This window comes from Moschus berezovskii, chromosome 11 (genome assembly GCF_049115385.1).
Source record: "Moschus berezovskii isolate FMDL1 chromosome 11, NW_MosBer_1.0, whole genome shotgun sequence".
NCBI classification, from domain to species: domain Eukaryota; kingdom Metazoa; phylum Chordata; class Mammalia; order Artiodactyla; family Moschidae; genus Moschus; species Moschus berezovskii.
In genome coordinates this window covers 34,030,076-34,051,051 of record NC_142470.1, presented here as the reverse complement: position 1 = coordinate 34,051,051, position 20,976 = coordinate 34,030,076, and the positions used below count along the sequence as shown (strand labels likewise).

At 47.6% G+C, this 20,976-nt stretch overlaps 1 protein-coding gene across 1 annotated transcript in view; it reads left to right on the top strand.

The window, feature by feature from the left end:
* The first annotated feature begins 18,284 nt into the window (after positions 1-18,284).
* The window catches only part of CIB4 (calcium and integrin binding family member 4), a 55,590-nt gene continuing 52,898 nt past the window's right edge, over positions 18,285-20,976 (top strand). Inside the window, exons 1-2 of the mRNA XM_088841729.1 lie at positions 18,285-18,338; positions 18,725-18,759. Of these exons, the coding sequence (XP_088697855.1) occupies positions 18,285-18,338; positions 18,725-18,759 (89 nt within the window). The remainder of the gene's footprint in view (positions 18,339-18,724; positions 18,760-20,976) is intronic.

Below are 20,976 nucleotides of genomic sequence, written 5' to 3'. Positions count from 1 at the left end.
AAAGAAGGGTGTCCTCCTGGTTGGCCAAAAGGATCCCACGGCTTGCCTGAAATATAGATGGAACCACTCAGTCATCTTAACTGGTCATTAATGAGCCGATTCATAATTTAAAAGAGGCTTCAAGAAACATCAAGGGGAAGAGTGCAGGGAGACACTCAGGCCAAATGTGTCCATTTCATTATCTGAAGGGGTGTGTGTGTGTGTGTGTGTGTGTGTGTGTGTAGAAAGGAATAGAGAGCTCACTTCCTTCCAGATCTCACAAGGGTTTCCATAACCCTCTTGGTTACAGTGAGCCAAGGGCCTTCCTTCAACAGAACAGGCTTGGATTTTAAACTCTTAGTTGATGGATCTCCTCAAGAGCCCTTTAGAGACTGCTTGAACCCTTCAGGCCCTGCTCAGTTTCTTCTTCCCCATCACTTAGTAAGTTACGCACAAGATTAAAACCCTCTGTCTACCATGGTGGGTGTGCCCAAGTCCTATGGCCATATAGGGTCACCTGGCCTTCTTTTAAAAAAAATATTTACTCATTTATTTGGCAGCACTGGGTTCTAGTTGCAGGACTTTCAATATTTGTTGGATCCTGCAGGAGCTTTTAGTTGCAGTCTGAGAACACTTAGTTGTGGCGTGTGGTATCTAGCTCCCTGACCAGGGATCCAATATAGGCCCCCCGTGTTGGGAGTGTGGAGTCCCAGGCACTGGACCACCAGGGAAGTCCTCACCTTGCCCCTTAACCTCCAAGGGAAAATGGATCAAACCCTCAACCCACAGTAGAGGGAAATTCAGGGTTTTCTGCAAGACTTTCATGGAATTTGTTCCCAATCAGTTTCTATTGAATTATTAATAATTCCCCTCCTTCCTTGCTTCCTTCCCTCCCTTCCTTTCTCTCCCCCTCTTCCTCTCCTCTTTTTTCTATTTTTGCCCCACGGAGCTGTTTTCTTCTCTCCACCCTGTGTCAAGACAAATGTGAAGCAGAGGTCCTTTGCCTTGATTTTCCTGAAGTAGCCCTAGCATAGGGTCTTCATGACACATGTTCCTACAAGTGGTTAAAGAATCCGCCTGGCAAATCAGGAGACTCGGGAAACGTGGGTTCGATCCCTGGGTTGGAAGATTTCTTGGAGGAGGAAATGGCAACCCACTCCGGTGTTCTTGCCTGAAAAACCCTGGGGACTGAGGAGCCTGCGGGGCTGCCACCCAGAGGTTTGTAAAGAGCTGGCTGTGACTGAGCCATTGAGACTGCACACACACAGTTGGGAGAGCTGTGCTGCCTCTTCTCACAGAAAGCCCCCTGGAGGTGAACGTCAGACATTCCCTTGCCCTTCCCCACCCCCACAGCATCCACTATGTTTCCCGCCTCTCTCCCCCTCCGCCCCTCTGCCCTCCCACCCCGAGCCAGTCTCCCACAGCATCATTTCTCCTGGGAGCAGCTCACCCCCACCCTCTGCCCAGACCATCTCAGGGCCAATCTCTGCCTGCCCGGAAGACATTAAGGGCCAATTTGGAAATTACTTTTCCCCTCAACACAAATTACTAGTCTTAACTCCTTCCTCCACTAGTCTCTGCAAGCAGGTAAAGATTCACCATCCTTTTGATATGAATTATGCCACTCCCTTGGAAGGCAGAAGTGCTGGAATAATTCTGTTGGTTGTTTTAAATCACAGCTTTTGCCGTCCTGCTGCTCAAGTTTAAGTATAGCCCAGAGATGTTTTCGTTGGCCCCACCTGCCTAGTTTGAAATATCTTTCCTCCCTCTGGCTCCAACCCTCCCTCGTCAGCACCTCCCAAGCTCTATCCTATGACCCCAATACACGTGCTTTCTCAAAACAGCTCAGGCCTATTTCCTTACTTCCCAGTGCTTGCTGTTCCCAAGTTGGAGAACCAGGCATGGGGACCATCAGTCAGTTCAGTCCAGTTCAGTCGCTCAGTCGTGTCCGACTCTCCGCGACCCCATGAATCACAGCACGCCAGGCCTCCCTGTCCATCACCAACTCCCGGAGTTCACTCAAACTCATGTCCACAGAGTCGGTGATGCCATCCAGCCATCTTATTCTCTGTCGTCCCCTTCTCCTCCCGCCCCCAACCTTTCCCAGCATCAGAGTCTTTTCCAGTGAGTCAACTCGTCGCATGAGGTGGCCAAAGTATTGGAGTTTCAGCTTTAGCATCAGTCCTTCCAAAGAACACTCAGGTTTGATCTCCTTTAGAATGGACTGGTTGGATCTCCTTGCAGTCCAAGGGACTCTCAAGAGTCTTCTCCAACACCACAGTTCAAAAGCACCGATTCTTCGGCAATCAGCTTTCTTCACAGTCCAACTCTCACATCCATACATGACCACGGGAAAAACCATTGCCTTGACTAGACGGACCTTGGTTGGCAAAGTAATGTCTCTGCTTTTTAATATACTATCAAGGTTGGTCATAACTTTCCTTCCAAGGAGCAAGCGTCTTTTAATTTCATGGCTGCAATCAGCATCTGCAGTGATTTTGGAGCCCCAAAAAATAAAGTCTGACACTGTTTCCACTGTTTTTCCATCTATTTCCCATGAAGTGATGGGACCAGATGCCATGATCTTTGTTTTCTGAATGTTGAGCTTCAAGCCAACCTTTTCACTCTCCTCTTTCACTTTCATCAAGAGGCTTTTGAGTTCCTCTTCACTTTCTGCCATAAGGGTAGTGTCATCTGCATATCTGAGGTTATTGATAGGAAGGCCCTATTCTCTCTCCTCGTTAGAAGTCCTAGGATCCTTGCTGTCTGCTTGGGTCACTCTGTCTCTATGAGGCTGAGGGTCTCACAGTGTGTGATTCCAACCCAGGGCCCCTGCAGCCTTACATGGCCAAAGAATCGTGAGCCTCAGCAAGTCTCACCACTGGGGCACCCAGCTGATGCGAAGTTTCAAGAAATGTTCACAGGTCTACATCAGAGCTTCAGAGCCTTCTGGGCCCTGGAGGGAAGCAGCCTGAATGGAATTTGGTCCCCCAAATGTTACAGCCACATTCTGAGTGACTCTCCCTCCGTCATGGTGGCTGAGCCCCACCCGTCTTCCTCCAGCCCCTCAAAAACCCCAGCATCCTAGACCACCAAGGCCAGTAGCTGGGACAGCCTCTGCTTCCACAGGTAGAGAAATGTGCATGGATTCAGGGTATGTTTGGAGGCAGAAATGGTCAATTGTTGCAACAAATATGGCATTGGTGAGGGTGCTGAACCAGCGGGAACCCTATAGTCTAGGCTAGGGCCGTCCTCACCAGCACTCAGGCACTTCACTTCTTTCTGGCCATATATACGTCAACGGGGCTCAGCCAGACTCCAGAGAAAGAATGGTCAGGGAGAATGAAGACTCACCGAACTTTGCTACCGGTTTGAAAGACTCCCTCACAATGATGTCAGAAAGGGTGAGAACTGGTGGGAGCAGAGGGTGCAGGAGGCCGTGGCAAGGGAGTGGCACTGGGCTTCCCCACTGGATCACTGTGGGGGCAGGACACCCCAAATGGCAGTGGTCTCCAGGCCCTGAGCCGTCTTCATCAGATGCCCCTTCTCTGTAGCAGTGAGGAAGAGCTCCCAGCTGGGCTGGCTCATCTAATTTCAGGAACCCTCTCTTCTAAGAGACCGTTCATACTCAGCTTGTTCTCCAACTCCCAGAGGCCTTCTGGCTGTTCTCCTGCTTCAGATCGCCACTGACCAGACCCGGCAGGTGGGTGATTCAATTGATTGGGTCTGCCTGGCAGGAGATTGGGGGCACGCTTTGGGAATGGAGAAGGAGGCAGGGTCAGGTGGGACAGCGGAAGAGACAGAATAGCGAGTGGGGGCTTGGTGTTAGAGGGATGGGCTATTTGCTAAATAAAATTTAAACCTTTGCCAGCTTTTCTGCCAAGAAGAGAGAAGTGGCTGATGAAAACCATATGTCTCTAAGTAAGTGGAAGTGAGGAGCCCTGCTTTGTTGTGCGAGTATGTTGATATGGCTGCTGGTCTCCCGTGCAATGGAAAATCTCTATTTTAAAGAATACAATGTTTAAGAGGCACTCTGAGACAAGCCACATTTCGCAATTAAGTAGTTTACAAGGTCAGCAAAGGAAGGACAAAATAAACCAGATGAAAAAGGTCTTGCTCAATACCAAAATTTGTTTAAAAGTTCAATGTTACAGTCTGAAACTGTAATATAGGCTTGTTATGGAGTGTTACAAAAATAGCCCAAAAGATGAGGCTCTTTGTGGATGGAGAAACAAAAATGTTTTAAGTATTGGTTCAGATACTGATTTCTTAATGTTTAAAAAAAGTAACTTAAAAATGCAAACTATATCATTTTTTTCTTTTCTTTTTTTTTTAACTTTTTCTAAACTGACCCCAGAAGCAAAGTAAACCCAGAGACACAAACAAACAGAACTACTGTTCACTCTTTGCGGAACAAAATTCAAATTTCTTCATCCAGCATTCAAATTCCAGCATACTGTGGTTCCAACTGGCCTTCTCTGAATTTCTTGCACAGAATGCTGCCGCTGGCCCTGTCAGCCCCATACCCCGCCCTCCATCCTGTTTGCAGGCTGCCAACTGTGAGGTTTCATAGGGCACTTACCTGCCCCAGGTGCCCTTCCTCCTGGCTGAATAAAAAAACGTTAGCCATTCTTCAAGGATATTAATTCCTGAATTCTATCCATGCTCCTTTAATTTCCATTTGATTCTGGTGCATAGATTGCAGTTCTCTGGTGAAATTCTGCATCTTGTCATTGATTTTCTTGACCATTTAAATCACAGTTATTTAAAAGTCTATCAGATAACTCCACTATCTGGATCACCTGTGGGTCTGTTTCTATTATAGAGATACTTTTATTTTTTTTGGACTGTGCTGGGTCTTTGTTGCTGCATGCAGGCTTTCTCTAGTTGTGGCAAGTAGGGGCTACTCTCTAGCTGTGGTGCACAGGCTTCGCACTGCAGTGGCTTCTCTTGTTGCCGAGCACAGGCTCTAGGAGCACGGGCTTCAGTAGTTGTGTTGCACAGGTTTAGTTGCCCCACAGCGTGTGGCATCTTCCCGGACCAGGGATCAAACCCCTGTCCCCTGCACTGGCAGGCAGATTCTTAACCACTGGACCACTAGGGAAGTCCAGAGATATGTTTTTGGCTCTGACCGATGTTGTTTAATCAGAAAGGATTTATTTCGGCTTTCTGCAAGGCAGTTCAAGCATCGGAAGGCCATCTTAATCCAGTCTGGGGATGAGCTGGCTTGAAGCTGGTGATCAGACTTTGAAGGCTCTCTGTTTCTGACTCACGTAGGCTCCTAACGCTTCACTCTTCTTGGGTTCTCCCTGGGAATCTGGTTGTGTTTTAGGGTCCCTCCTCTTGGGGGGGGGGGCTTTGGCTTCCAGTTTACTTCCCCAGCCCCATCTTACTGCCCCAACTCCATTCAGCTTTCTGGTCTCTCAGTCATGCCTTCCACTCAGCCGTCACTGCTCCGGCCAACACTGCTTCTGAATCGGCACATGGACTGGAAACTGGGAACTAACCTACTGTGCTTCTGTTCTCTTTCTCAGACATCTTGCTCCTCAAGTCCCACTTGCCTGGGTATTTTGAACTCCAAATTTTTCTCCTTACCCTGTGAGATCGCCCAAACGTCTAACTCGAGTTCTCTAACTCAGTTCACCATCACTTTCTGCTTGGTTTTAGTCTCTTGGCCCCACGCTGCTCATGAGCCAGGGAGACCTTAAGGGGAAATGTAGCACCGAATGTCACCTCCATATGCTCCCAAGTCTCTAGGATCCTGACCTTTCAAATCCCAGCTGCCTGCAAGCAGATAACTTTTGGATTTTGTCCAGCTTACTCTCGGTGAGAGAACTGGTCTCTAAAGAGCCACCCTGACATTACAAGAAGTGCATCCTTTAATCGCTTCTTTATAATATAAGCTTCCTGAGGGCAGAGACTGTGTCTCCATCACAGCTGTGGTCGCAGGCGGATATCATTCACAAGATCTGAGCATCACCTACGCTGGAACATTTCCAAATGTCTATCTCCAGCTCAGAGATCTGTTCTAAGCTCTTAGCCCCATGGACCAAACTGTCACTTGTCATCTCCAGGAAGCTGCTGCATGGAAACTCGACACATCCAAAATCACGTTCTTCCCTGACATCTGTCCCTCCCTGGGGATCCCAGTCTTGGGAAGGGGTGTGTCCTCCATCTACCCTACTGCTTATGTCAGAATCCCGAAGGTCCCCACTGGCAATCCGCATCCACTGCCCGCCCACATCCGACCCCCCAGTGCTGCTGATTCCACCTGAAAATGTCACACAAACTCATCCAGCTCTCTCTTTCTTGGCACTGTTCCTCCCTCACTCGTTACTCAGGAGTCTCCTCACATTCCTCCACAGAGCCAGGCTGGCCTCCTTCCAGCACGTTTGCCAGCCACCCTAGGAGCAGAGTGACCCCTTGAACACAAAAATCTGATTATGTCATTCCTCGGCATAACACCCTTCAATGACGTCCATTGCTCTGAGGAAAGCTTTGAAGATAAACCCTCATGGAGTCACCCACCCCGTGTGTTCAAACCCCAAGCCCACTCCCAGTCTTGCTTTGCCTGACTCTTGCCCTTGACACACATTCCACCCTTAAGTCCTTCTCAACTCTGCCAGCACCTTCTTGAGATCCTTTTTGCCTGGTGGCTCCCCTGCCAGAAGACGCCCTTCTCATCTTCTGTCTGATTCTCTTCTGTCCACCCTTCAGGTCTCTGCTAAACGTCCCCTTCTCAAAGGAGCCTCCCTGAGCCCTAGAACTGGTTCAGTGTTGTCACTGTGTCCTGCACGCTGTTTGCAGCACCAGCACGGAAGCACCTGTAGACTTAACCAAGCAATTACTGATTATGTTTCTCCCCGTCAGATGCCAATCTCCTTAAGGCCAGGGCTATATTTGTCTTGATCACCGCCACAAGCTCAGCACCAGCAAAGTGTCTGAGATGTCTTAGAAGATTTGTAAATAGTTTTTTGAATCAGGGAATAAGAAATAGAGGTCTACCGTCACCCCACCACCCCCACCCTGCCAGCCACTGAGCAGAACGCGGTGCAGGGAGAGGGAGCCTGGAATGGGGTTTCTAGTTAGCAAGTGTCTCTGAGAGCGTGACTCTAAAAATAAAGAATGCTAAATTGCTGTCTAATGCCTCTTCTTATTGCTGGGCTTAACGCACTGGCCCGGGAGCCAGTAGATTCGGGTTCCAATCCCAGGTCTGGCACAAATCATGACAAATAGCATTTTTATAATGCTTCACAGTTTACAAGACATTTCCACAGATAGGATCTCATTAAACCAGCTCGATGACCTCGGGCAAGCAGCTTTTAGAGGCCTGTTGGGAGGGAGGAGACCTGGGAAGGAGCTGGGTTCCAGAACCCACTCTGCCTCGATTCCCCAAGGGATCTGGCGAGAGTTTCCTGCCCAGCCCCAAGTCTACTGTAAAATGAAGGGGACCAGCAAGGTGATCTTTGAGGTTTGTCTATAGGAATTTAGAACTAAAAATTCAGGAAGGCTCCAGTCAGAATGCAGAATCTTTGGAGTGTCCTTTTTTCTCATGTAGCAGGGCAGTGTCCCAAGAGGTTCCCAACAATGCCTTGGGTGTCCTGGTGAGGTGTCCTTCAAAGTGGGACTGAAAGCAACATTTTTGTGCAGTTGGTTTACTTGGGAGCTGATCCCAGGACACATGAGTGAGGGGCTGAGGAGAGAGCTGGACAAAGTGGAAGAGCCCAGTTGGGAGTGTTTGTCCAGATCACTCTGTCTCAAGGGCTGTGACCTTGACTTCATCAGGCCCTGCTGAGAAGCCACAGAATGTTTCCCACAGCTGTTACCCAGCCATGCTGGACCTTTCTCTACCAGTTCCCACCTTGACTGGTGGATGGTCACTGCCCCCCTCCCCGGAGTGTCACCCTAAACTTCTGGGCTATGCTTACCCCAAGGCAGAGGAAGCTTCTCGTTAGAGCAATCCTTGGATAGAAAACACAGAGAGTCCTTGAGGCAAGACTCTGAGATGGATCAAGCTCTCTTAGACCTGACCCCAGAGCAGCCCTGGAAGTCAGAGTGGGACCCAGGTCACCAGGGTATCTGATACAAGTTGCAAAGGGACAGGGCTGCCACTGTCCAGCCCCACGAAGGAATAGGAGTTGGGGCTTTCCTTACATACCTTTCTCCCCAGTCCTCCACTCTCTGAGTGCCCAGGTCCCCCACCCTCTTTTCTGTGAAGTTTTGTGGTGTTCTGGGACATTGAAAATGGGATTGGGAGTGTCTGTCAACCTGAGCAATTCAGAGGGGCTCAGCAGAGCCTTGGGAGACAAAGTGTTGTTCTATTGGACCCTCCTTGAGTGACAGCTAGGCTGTACCCGTGGGTCGCTCGTGTGCCTCCTCCTTCTGGGCAGTGAGTGGTGCTCCCTCAATGGTGAGCAAACGCTTTGTCTGCGGGCTCGAGCTCCCCAGCCCTGGCAGATCTTTGCCCCACCTCCCTGGTGACATAATACTCCTTCTCTGTCCTTTTATAAACTCTGGACTCTGCTTCCCTCAGCCTTCTTTTGGGCTTCTCAATTTGTTAATAAGAAAAAGGAATACTGGCTGTTTCTAGCTCTTTTCCTCTACAATAACAATTTTACTTTTCCCCCAGGCAATGTGAATGGGAGACTTAAAAAAAAAAATCTCTCATGATAAGGTGGAAAAAGAACATAAGATTTAAATTTCAAGATATTCTCTGTCTATGTTCTTCCTCTGGATAAATCTGTTTAACCCCCAAATAAATTTCACTCTTCCTTTGGGGAGGAAGCGGTCTCTTTCTTTTCCAAAGATTGGATCTAGTTCTTCATTTCTTTAACTGTACTCCAACCCACCCAGATTTCCTAGTGTTGTGTAAGAAAGAATTCAGATGGCTTATGTCTGTGGCTCAAGGGAGGGAACTACTATATCCTTTGGATTTCCCAAGTGATAGGAGTGGGTATCTTCACTCTTCCTGGTGGGCTGTTCAGACCATGTCTGAGCTCATGCTGATGAGATGACTCAGGATGGGGGCTGGCTGTGCCAGAAAGACCAACCATGCAATTAGAGGGTTGGATTTTGAGCCAGCTGATGTCAGCCCGACGTCTGCAGAGGAGTGGAGGGCTGGAAAGTAAGTTCAGTCACGTGTCTGATGATTCAATCAACCATGCCTACATGATGAAACCCCAATAAACATGCTGAACTCGGGCTCGATGAGCACTTCCTGATCAGTGTTACATATCAACGGTCCAGGAGGAGGGTGATGCGTCCTGAGGACACACAAGCCTCTTATTCAAGACTCTCTGAGACTTGACACTCACTCTGTGTCTCTTCATTTGGCTGGTTCTGATTGGTATTCTTTATAATACTAGATGTCAATAAACTGCTTTCCTAAGTTCTGTGAATTGTTCTAGCAAATCATCAAACCTGAGGGGATAGTGGCCCCTTAGTAGAAGTGCAGATGGCCTGGGAACCCCCAGAATTTGCACCTCATATCTGAAGTGAGGGGAGTCTTATGGAGGACTGTGCCTTTCACCTGTGAAGTCTGCACAAACCCTAGGTAGACTCTAACTGCCTGGGGTTTGTGCAAACTTGCACTGTGCCCACGTGTGCATACCTGCTTCCTACCTCACCTGGGAAGCCTTGCTCATCTGTCATGGGGCTGGGTCTTCTCCAAGCATAGGCCCATGTCCCAACCGCATCCCAGAAGCCAGACCCAGAGGCAGGAGAACTGCCCTTGAGTTGAAGGTGACATGTGGTGTGGTGAACAGCCATCTTGCTTGAAGGCAGTGGGCAGTGTAGGGGATGCCTGTCCAGAATTCTACACCCTTATCTCCTTTCCCCACTGTCAGTGTCCAGGCTCCTAGTTAGTCAGGCTGGTGAAGGTCACCAGGGCCCAAGGACCCCCCTCAAGGCTGGAGCTCTCCCTGGCTTCCTAGGTCCCCTCCAGGCACTGTTACTTCAGTACTCTTCTCCTGGCCTGGTCATGGAGTCTCTCCTGGGTGTGTGCAAGGTAGAGTTTACTCTCTGAAAAATCCCAGATCTTCCTCTTGGACTTGCATTCCCTAGACTTGCCATTAATCATATTTCAGTATCTTCCAAGTTGAAGGATTTCTTTCCCATATAAATGTTCCATCTATTTGAAGACTTACTCTGTTTCAGGTCCCCCACTCTTCCATCCCTACACCAGTCCTACTGTCCCTCAGACGATGTAAATGGAAAACAAAGAACAGGTTTAAACAATCTCTTTGGATGAGCCAGTCCCTCTGTGTAAATAGTGTTTCAGTTTTGGTCACCCCTTCTTTTCCTGAGTCCAGAAGATTTTCTAGAGGAGGGTGTAGCAGCCCACTCGAGTATTCTTGCCTGGGGGATCCCATGGACAGAAGAGATTGGTGGGCTACAGTCTACAGGGTAGCAAAGAGTCAGACACAACCGAGTGACTAGCACTTTCATTTTCTTCTTTCTTTACCCCAAGCTGTATCAGGGTGCTTGAGGTAGGCTTACTGGTCGTGGGGAAGAGTCCCTGTTTGTTCTGTGCATTTTTGCTGGAGCCCAATAAGGCATGACAATCACCTCTAGCCTTCGGGGTAATATGCTGACCTGCACTGTAGAGGTCCATGGTTTCCCATTGCTCCTGGGGAAAGTGCCTTCCTGGGCTCTGCATCCTGGTTAGACCTTTGCCTGAACTCTCAGCCCCTCTGATGGTCTCCTTAGGGCATGAGGGAGCTTCTGGGTCCCCTGCATGGCCAGGGACACCAAGAGCCCTGCTGTGCTCACCTCCCCTCCCACTGGGGCACTTGTATTCTGCACTGTGCTGGGAATGGCCAAGACCACAGGCAGAACTCTAGACACATGCAGCCCCACCACCCTCCCCTTCAGTGGAGGAAGGGTGACTTGAACACCAAGATTCTCAGCACCCAGGAGTCCCCACTACTTTCCTCATCACTTCTGTCCCCAAGAAGGCAAGGGCAGGCCTTCCACCCTTTTTCTTCCTGCTGCCCAGGATGCCCCAGGGTCTGCACCCCTAGACCTACCTCTTGCCACACCAAAAGAATTGAGAAAGTCCTTTCTCCGTACAGAGGGTGACTTTGCAGTCTGCTCAGCCGTGGGGAATTCAAATAAAAACCTAGCTGATGTTCAGAACTTGGCAGCTTGTTCCAGCAAGATTTCCCCCTCTTGCTTCCAGTCCTGCATAACTCTAGTGGGTGGAGCTCCGTGGACCACAAAACTCTCAGGCTAAAGAAATGGCTCCAAAACTATTCCAAAATCTCATGTCTCATGTATACATTCCTTTAATAACATTTACGGTGGGCCTACTATGTGCCAGGCACTGACACACTCCTTGAAATAATTCTTAGTAAAAACCTTATTAAGATCTAATCGACCTTCTATACAGGGAAGCCTGGCATGCTGCAGTCTATGGGATTGCAGAGTCAGACATGACTGAGCAACTGAACAACAGCTATACAATTCGCTCAGTGTGTACAACTCGATATTTTCCAGTGTATTTACAGAGTTGTACAACCATCAGCACCATCTAATTTTATTTTTAGGTGTTTATTTTTAAGAGGAAACAAATGTAAACAATTTGTTTTCTCCTATAAAAGATGACTGTGATCACTGGTCCCGCTTCACTTTGTCAACTTGGTGGTGCCAACTGGGTGCCGTAAAAAGAACTGTTCCAAACAGAAACAGAAAATAAGCGCAGATTGCATGATGTACACACCTGTGGGGCCTGCATCCAGGCAGGTTCCAAGAGGAGGATGCTGGTGAGCCCCTGGACATCTCATATCCCAGTATGGGTGAGCACAGAGGGAGTCCCTGACCCTGGGGACTCACAGAACTGTGTCCCTTTCTTTTATTGACTTATCTCTGTCTTGAACACTGCATTTCTTAGCACCATCTAATTTTAGAATATTTTTATCATCCCCCAAAGAAATCCTATATCATTAGCAGTAACCCCTCTCTGCCATACTCCCCTCCCCCAAACTCCTGGCAAGCACTAATCTACTTTCTGTCTCTATGGATTTGTCTATTCTGGACATTTTATACAAATGAAATCATACAATCTGTGGCCTTTTGCAAATAGCTTCCTTCATTTAATATAATATTTTCAAGCTTCATCCACATTGTACCATGTATCAATACGTCATTTATTTTTATTGTCGAATAATTCTCCATAGTATGGATATGTCATATTTTATTTATATATTCATCAGTTGATGAACACTTGGGCTGTCTCTGCCTTTTGGCTGTTATGAATAATGCTACTATGAACACTCATGTACAAGTTTTTTATGCGAACAAATGTTTTCATTTCTTTTAGGTATATACCCAGGAATGGAATTGTTGGGTTGTATGTGTTTAAAAACAAAATTCATCTGAGTAAGTTTTAAAGTTCTTATTGGCTTTACTTAAGGATTCATGTGGAAAAGGAAATGGCAACCCACTCCAGTATTCTTGCCTGGAGAATCTCCATGGACACTGGAGCCTGGGGTCGCAGAATCGGACATGACTGAAGTAACTTAGCAGCAGCAAAGATTCATGAGTCAAGTGGCATTCAGTCTAGCAGGGAGAAAGGAGATCTGAGGAGCTCTACAAAAGGGAAAGTTTTTAAAATATTTAATTTATTTTGTTTGGCTGCACCAGGTCTTATTTGCAGCATGCCAGATCTTTGGCTGTGACATGTGGGATCTAGTTCCCCAGCCAAGGATCGAACCTGTGAACCCTGTATTGGGAGCGCAGATTCCTAGCCACTGGACTACCAGGGAATTCCCAAAAGGAAAGATTTTTATAGGCAGAAGGGAAGGGGAATAAGAAAGGTATGGTACAAAGTGTGCGTTGCTGTGACAGGGTCACTTTTCTTCCAGGGATGCATGGGTCTGTCAGCCTTCACTAGTGCTGATTCCTCATTGGCAGGTTTAAGATTCCATTTCTGGGAGAGCTGAAACTGTAATTAAGTTTCAGTTTGGTGACGTGGGGCTTAGTATGAGCGACTCCATTTTGGGCATGTTGTCTTGCTTTTAACATATGGTAATTCTGCTTAATATTTTGAGGAACGGCCAAACTCTCTTCTGAAGTGGCTGCATCATTTCACATCCCACTAGCAAGTAGGAGGACTCCAATTTCTCTACATCCTCACCATCCTAGTGGGTGTGCGGGGTACCTTGCTGTGGTTTTGATCTGCATCTCCCTCGTGGCTGATGATGGTGAGCATCTGCTCATGTGCTCCTTGGCCATTCACGTATTTCTTCTTTGGAGAAATGTCTACGCAAATCCTTTGTGCATTTTTTTAGTTGGGCTTTTTGTATTTTATCGTTGAGCTGTTAACTTTCTTGGTGTATTTTGGATACAAGTCCCTTCTCAGTCCTTTATGAATTTGAAGGGACATCTAAATCAAGGTTGGAGTTCAGTTCAGTTCAGTTCAGTCGCTCAGTCGTGTCCGACTCTTTGCGACCCCATGAATTACAGCACGCCAGACCTCCCTGTCCATCACCAACTCCCGGAGTTCACTCAAACTCATGTCCACAGAGTCGGTGATGCCATCCAGCCATCTCATTCTCTGTCGTCCCCGTCTCCTCCCGCCCCCAATCCCTGGGTGACCATTTTAACAGTTGACAGAGTTCATTGGCAGGTGACAGAAACCTTGTGAAGAATGCTTTTTATCCCATGCAGAGGATTCCTGTAGGGAGGGACCCTGGAGGGGAAGCATGCAGAACTGTCAGGGCAGGCCTGGGCCCGCTCTCTTTTCAGTTCAGTCGCTCAGTCATGTCTGACACTTTGCGACCCAATGGACTGCAGCATGCCAGGCCTCCCTGTCCATTGCCAACTCCCGGGGTTTACTCAAATTCATGTCCATTGAGTCGGTGATGCCATCCAACAATTTCATCCTCTGTCATCCTCTTCTCCTCCTGCCTTCAATCTTTCCCAGCATTAGGATCTTTTCCAATGAGTCAGTTCTTTGCATCAGGTGGTCAAAATATTGGAGTTTCAGCTTCAGCATCAGTCCTTCCAAAGAATATTCAGTTCTGATTTCCTTTAGGATGGACTGGTTGGATCTCCTTGCTGTCTAAGGGACTCTCAAGAGTCTTCTCCAACACCACAGTTCAAAAGCATCCATTCTTTGGTGCTCAGCTTTCGTTATAGTCCAACTCTCACATCCATACATGACTACTGGAAAAACCATAGCTTTGACTAAATGGACCTTTGCTGGCAAAGTAATGTCTGCTTTTTAATATGCTGTCTAATTTGGTCATGACTTTCCTTCCAAGGAGCAAGTGTCTTTTAATTTCATGGCTGCAGTCACCATCTGCAGTGATTTTGAAGCCCAGAAAAATAAAGTCAGCCACTGTTCCCACTGTTTCCCCATCTATTTGCCATGAAGTGATGGGACCAGATGCCATGATCTTAGTTTTCTGAATGTTGAGTTTTAAGCCAACTTTTTCACTCTCCTCTTTCACTTTCATCAAGAGGCTCTTTAGTTCCTCTTCACTTTCTGCCATAAGGGTGGTGTCATCTGCATATCTGAGGTTATTGATATTTCTTCCAGCAATCTTGATTTCAGCTTCTGCTTCATCCAGCCCAGCGTTCCTCATGATGCACTCTGCATGTAAGTTAAATAAGCAGGGTCACAATATACAGCCTTGACATCCTCCTTTCTCCATTTGGAACCAGTCTGCTGTTCCATGTCCAGTTCTAACTGTTGCTTCCTGACCTGCATACAGATTTCTCAAGAGGCAGGTCAGGTGGTCTGGTATTCCCATCTCTTGAAGAATTTTCCAGAGTTTGTTGTGGTCCACACAAAGGCTTTGGCATAGTCAATAAAGCAGAAGTAGATGTTTTTCTGGAACTCTCTTGCTTTTTCGATGATCCAGCAGATGTTGGCAATTTGATCTCTGGTTCCTCTGCCTTTTCTAAATCCAGCTTGAACATCTGTAAGTTCACGGTTCACATACTGTTGAAGCCTGGCTTGGAGAATTTTGAGCATGACTTTACTAGCGTGTGAGATGAGTGCAATTGTGGTTTGAGCATTCTTTGGCATTGCCTTTCTTTGGGATTGGAATGAAAACTGACCTTTTCCAGTCCTGGGTCCACTGCTGAGTTTTCCAAATTCGCTGGCATATTGAGTTCAACACTTTCACAGCATCATCTGTTCATTTACACCCTTTTCAGAATCCCTGCCAAAGAGCAGTTTGAGAGATTTAACTGGCTGGAGGAAGGTAAGGATGCTGGTTGGTTAGTGTACTAAGGCAGAATTGCATGGGGATTTTTCTTTCTTTTTTAAGGCGCATGGACTTTTATCTCTTGAGCAGATGAGATGGCATATAGAAAAGCATCTTGGAATTATAAAGTGATGCAATGCAAATGTAAGGTGACATGGTTACTATTGTTAATTGTAGGAACCAGTGAAAGCCCTTTCTAGGTTGAAAACCTGTGTAGGGAGGGGTGGAGTGGGTAGGAGTTGGGAAAAGGGTCATGTGAGGACGTGAAAACTAAAGGAGAGAGGATGGTAGCAGAGTTTGCAAACCTTGGTTACCTGTGTGTGAAGTGAGGCAGAGACATTTTGTGATTTCTGGCGTATTTCTTCACCACCTGTCTAATTATTTACTTAATGTTTTTCTTTAGATTGTCTCCTATTTCTTTTCACCAGGTAATATTTGTAAAGGGAATATATCACAGTTATATACGGCAAGTGAAAGTGTTAGTCGCTCAGTTGTGTCCGACTCTCTGGGACTCAATGGCCTGTAGCCCACCAGGCTCCTCTGTCCATAGAATTCTCAAGGAAAGAATACTGGAGGGTTGCCATTCCCTTCTCCAAGGGATCTTTCCAACCCAGGGTTTGAACCCAGGTCTCCTGCATTGCAGGCAGATTCTTTACTGTCTGAGTCCCTAGGGAAGCCTGCATCTTTTTCGAAGTGGAGGAAACAGTATAAAGAAACGTAAGGAAAGCCAAACAGTGCCATTAAATTCTAGCTGGGTGTCGTTGCTTTCTGGGTCTGTAAAACTCCCCAGACTTAGCCTGGTTCCCTCTGCCTGTGGCTCAGGTCTCAGCTCAGATGGCCCCTCCTCAGGAAGCCTCTCCTGCCCACCCTGCATTCTTGCTTAATTTCTCTCATATCCCTATCACAATCAAAGGGATTGTTAGTTTCCCTATGGGCCTCTGGTTCCATCAAGGTAGGGCCTTGTCTGTCTGGCTTAATCATTCTGTCTCATTGCCTGGCTCAACAAAGAGTTGAATAAGTAAGCCACGCCGTGCAGCTTGTGGGATCTCAGTTCCCCAATCAGGGATCAAAACTGTACGCCCTGCAGTGAAAGTGCAGAGTCCTAACCACTGGACCACCAGGGAATTCCCTCCAGTATGCTTTTGCTCTCCTTGTAATGTGTACCAGCCAGGTGTTAAAGGCACATGCCAGTGCCTGCTGCCACTTGCACCTCCTAGGACAGCAGGGCTGAGAGAAACTTGAGAAGGAAGCAGCCTTCTGGGGTGCGGCCCAGCAGCTCCCCTGGCTCCCAGTCAGCGCTGGGGAGACCCCCAGGCCTGCAACCTCAATCCAGGCTTCATATCCTCCTTTGGCCCCTGGCCAGCCAAGTGACTCCACAGCATCACAAAATCTCGCCAACTTCCATCTTCCCCAGGGCTCTGTGAGGACGACAAGGGACAGTCACTATGGACACACACTAGTGAAAGAAGCTGCTCAATAAATGAGAATAGAAGCTCAGACAGTTTACCAAAAGATGAGATGTAATTGCTGACTGTCTGCTCATATCCTACCTTTTCTTTGAGGCCCAACTTTAAAAAGTAATAATATTGTTTCCCCTTTAATGAGAATTTATTGTGTCAGGTACCTTTCTAAATTAGAGGTTTGTGTATCTATCATTTAATTTTAGCCTGGCAGTAATACTGTAAAGTAGAGATTTATTATTCCCATTTTACAGATGAGGGAGCTGAGGCTCAGAGTAGTTTTATGACTTGCCCAAGGGGATGGAGCAAGAAGTGATGCAACCAGCCCACATTCTTAACCATGACATTGTAACAACCACCTAAATGCGACCACCTACATGAAGATTTCCTGCCTAGGCTTCTCCTCTTCTAAATACTCATAATTCATATTACCTCTCTGATGACATCTACCCAATCTCCCATGGGGTGTGTCTGTGTGTGTGTCTGTGTATGTGGCAAATATTCATTCCTTAAAGGCTGAGACCCCATTCACCCGTCTCTTCCAGTGTCAAGCTGAGCACCTGGCATCCTGCAGCTACTTTACTTGTGTCTGTCTAGTAAATAAGGATTGAAGGCTCCTGGGTTTCTTCTGCCAGTCTCCATCTCCATGGAGGGCAGATGACAAAGAATGAGCAGCCACATTTCCAGAGACATAAACTAGCTCTATGAGAAAGCTTCTGAGCTGTTTACCTGGGAAAGTGTGTGGAATGACGTGGGTACCAGGAAGCTAACACTGGCACTGAGACCAGGAGGGGATGGCTTCGGAAAGATACTCCTGACAGCAACACTGAGGTCTGTGCTAGACTTCGTCTTTCCAGATTCACTCTCCACTCTGCTCTCCATCCCTGGGGAGATCGGAAGAAGTGGAGGGGATGGTCCAGGGGTACTGATTCCATGTGTGTTGGGCCAGGACTGGTAGTGGCTCTGTGGTTACTAGCCTGGATTCTGTGTGATCCTGGGTGGTTTCCACACACCCTGACCCTGTCTTTGGAGAGTCCCTTTAATAAACCCTCTTCGTATCGTCCTGACTTGATTGTGCCCTTGGCTTCTGCAGGGAGAGGATGGATGGGGTGGAATGCCCTTTACTGTGCTCTTGGGGCCACTTCTTGATGTCAGAGTCTATGCTTACTCATCTCTGTGTTCCTGCACCTGGCATAGTCCTTGGGCCGTGGTTCTAATAGCTAATACTTATTGAAAGCTTATTATGTACTTTGTTACTTATATTGACTCAAATAATCCTCACCGCAATCCCATGACCGTCATCCTCAGTTTACAGATGAGGAAACTGAGATGCAGAGAAGTTGAGTGGCTTGCCCAGGGACACGTGTCTTGTCAGCCTTTGGCAGATCTGGAAGATTGGCTCATGACTCTTGAACCTGCTACTGGGCTGCCTTTCTGTTCGCTGTTTTGGGGGATGATGTCCATTAGCCTCTGGAACCAAAAGAATCTATTTCTTTGCCCACTCAGGGACTCAGGTAGAATGGGCAGAAGGCGGAATGCAGGTTGCCATGGCAACCGATTACTTGGTGCACAGCTGGTGAGCCCTTGGGGCTGAGGTTCTGCTGCTGGCAGAGAGAAGGGTGGGGTTGGCATGGGGCAATGTCTGAGGTACCAGATGCACTGGGAGGATTTGGAAGAATACCAGGTGGGTAGACCAGGCAGGAGGGGTGGGAAAACTCTCACTGTGGTCCCTGCCTTTGCTAAGCCTACATCCACGTGACCCAGACTGGCCCTCAGAGGGCCCGTCCCCATTTGTTTCCTGCTCCAGATCCCAGGGCTTTCACCTTGTCTCTGATCCTTTCTGCAGGCCTGTACCACTGTGCTCCCTCCCAAGGCCCTCAGAGATGGGACACTGTTTCCTCCTCTGCCACCGCCTCACGCAGCTGCTGCTGAGGGCTGGGAGCCTCCATTCCCTGGTTGTTCAATGACAGCATCAGCTTTTCCTCCCAACCCCCGAAGTTGCCCACTCCCCAGAGGGCCACGGCAGGGCTGGACGGAGTGGGCAAGTCATCTGTCTGTGGTTTGTTTCAGGCCTTGACCTTCTTGACCAGGAATGAAATCCTGTGGTGAGTAGAGGGGGCCCCCTTTCCCTCCCCTTGGAGCTGAAATCTTACCCTGGTACAGCCTCACTCTGGTCCTTGAATGTGGTCCCTGCTCAGAGCTACAGAGTCCTGGAGACGAGGCTGGCAGCAGCCAGGCAGAGACCGACCCCAGTCCCGGAGGGTCCAAGGTCATGATTCCCAGGGCCCGACTACAGTAGAGTGAATTGTCAGATTGTAGGTTGCTATGGGATCCATGTCAAGGTTTCTTCATAGAACTGCAGAGGTGGACAGGGCCTCCCTGGGATGATGAGGACAAGGAGAGGACTTAGGAAACAGGTCTGCAGCGTGTGCAGCTAGGTGGTCCTCTAGCTGGGTAAAGCTGATGCCCCACTGAATCTCTCTTAGTCCTCCCTTCCCTCCCAAGCTTTGCTTCACTGCCTCTCAGCACAGTGGGTGTAACAGTGCCCAGTCCACCCCTTGTTCTTATGCTCATTGATATTTTCTAAAAAAGGAACACTTGCATGAAAATGAAATAAAAATTGAAAAGTTTTATGTGAGCATGGCCAGAAAATTCAAATAGCATCAGTTCAGTTCAGTTCAGTTGCTCAGTCGTGTCCGACTCTTTGCAACCCCATGAACCACAGCACTCCAGGCCTCCCTGTCCATCACCAACTCCCGGAGTTCACTCAAACTCATATCCACAGAGTCGGTGATGCCATCCAGCCATCTCATTCTCCGTCGTCCCCTTCTCCTCCCGCCCCCAACCTTTCCCAACATCAGAGTCTTTTCCAGTGAGTCAACTCGTCGCATGAGGTGGCCAAAGTATTGCAGTTTCAGCTTTAGCATCAGTCCTTCCAATGAACACCCAGGATTGATCTCCTTTAGAATGGACTCGTTGGATCTCCTTGCAGTCCAAGGGACTCTCAAGAGTCTTCTCCAGCACCACAGTTCAAAAGCATCAATTCTTTGGCGATCAGCTTTCTTCACAGTCCAACTCTCACATCCATACATGACCACTGGAAAAACCATAGCCTTGACTATATGGACCTTTGTTGGCAAAGTAATGTCTCTGCTTTTTAATATACTATCAAGGTTAGTCATAACTTTCCTTCCAAGGAGTAAGCGTCTTTTAATTTCATAGCTTCAATCAGCATCTGCAGTGATTTTGGAGCCCCAAAAAATAAAGTCTGACACTGTTTCCACTGTTTTTCCATCTATTTCCCATGAAGTGATGGGACCAGATGCCATGATCTTAGTTTCCTGAATGTTGAGCTTCAAGCCAACCTTTTCACTCTCCTCTTTCACTTTCATCAAGAGGCTTTTGAGTTTCTCTTCACTTTCTGCCATAAGGGTAGTGTCATCTGCATATCTGAGGTTATTGATATTTCTCCCGGCAATCTTGATTCCAGCTTGTGCTTCTTCCAGCCCAGCATTCCTCATGATGGACTCTGCACAGAAGTTAAATAAGCAAAGTGACAATATACAGCCTTGACATACTCCTTTTCCTATTTGGAACCAGTCTGTTGTTCCATGTCCAGTTCTGACTGTTGCTTCCTGACCTGCATACAGGTTTCTCAAGAGGCAGGTCAGGTGGTCTGGTATTCCCATCTCTTTCAGAATGTTCCACAGTTTATTGTGATCCACACAGTCAAAGGCTTTGGCATAGTCAATGAAGCAGAAATAGATGGTTTTCTGGAACTCTCTTGCTTTCTCCATGATCCAGCAGATGTTGGCAATTTGATCTCTGGTGCCTCTGTCTTTTCTAAAACCTGCTTGAACATCTGGGAGTTCACAGTTAACATATTGCTGAAGCCTGGCTTGGAGAATTTTGAGCATGACTTTACTAGCATGTGAGATGAGTGCAATTGTGCGGTAGTTTGAGCATTCTTTGGCATTCCCTTTCTTTGGGATTGGAATGAAGACTGACCTTTTCCAGTCCTGTGGCCACTGCTGAATTTTCCAAATTTGTTGGCATATTGAGTGCAGCACTTTCACAGCATCATCTTTCAAGATTTGAAATAGCTCAACTGGAATTCCATCACCTCCACGAGCTTTGTTCGCAGTGATGTTTTCTAAGGCCCACTTGACTTCACATTCCAAGATGTCTGGCTCTAGGTCAGTGATCACATTATCGTGACTATCTTGGTCGTGAAGATCTTTTTTGTACAGTTCTTCTGTGTATTCTTGCCACCTCTTCTTAATATCTTCTGCTTCTGTTAGGTCCATACCATCTCTGTCCTT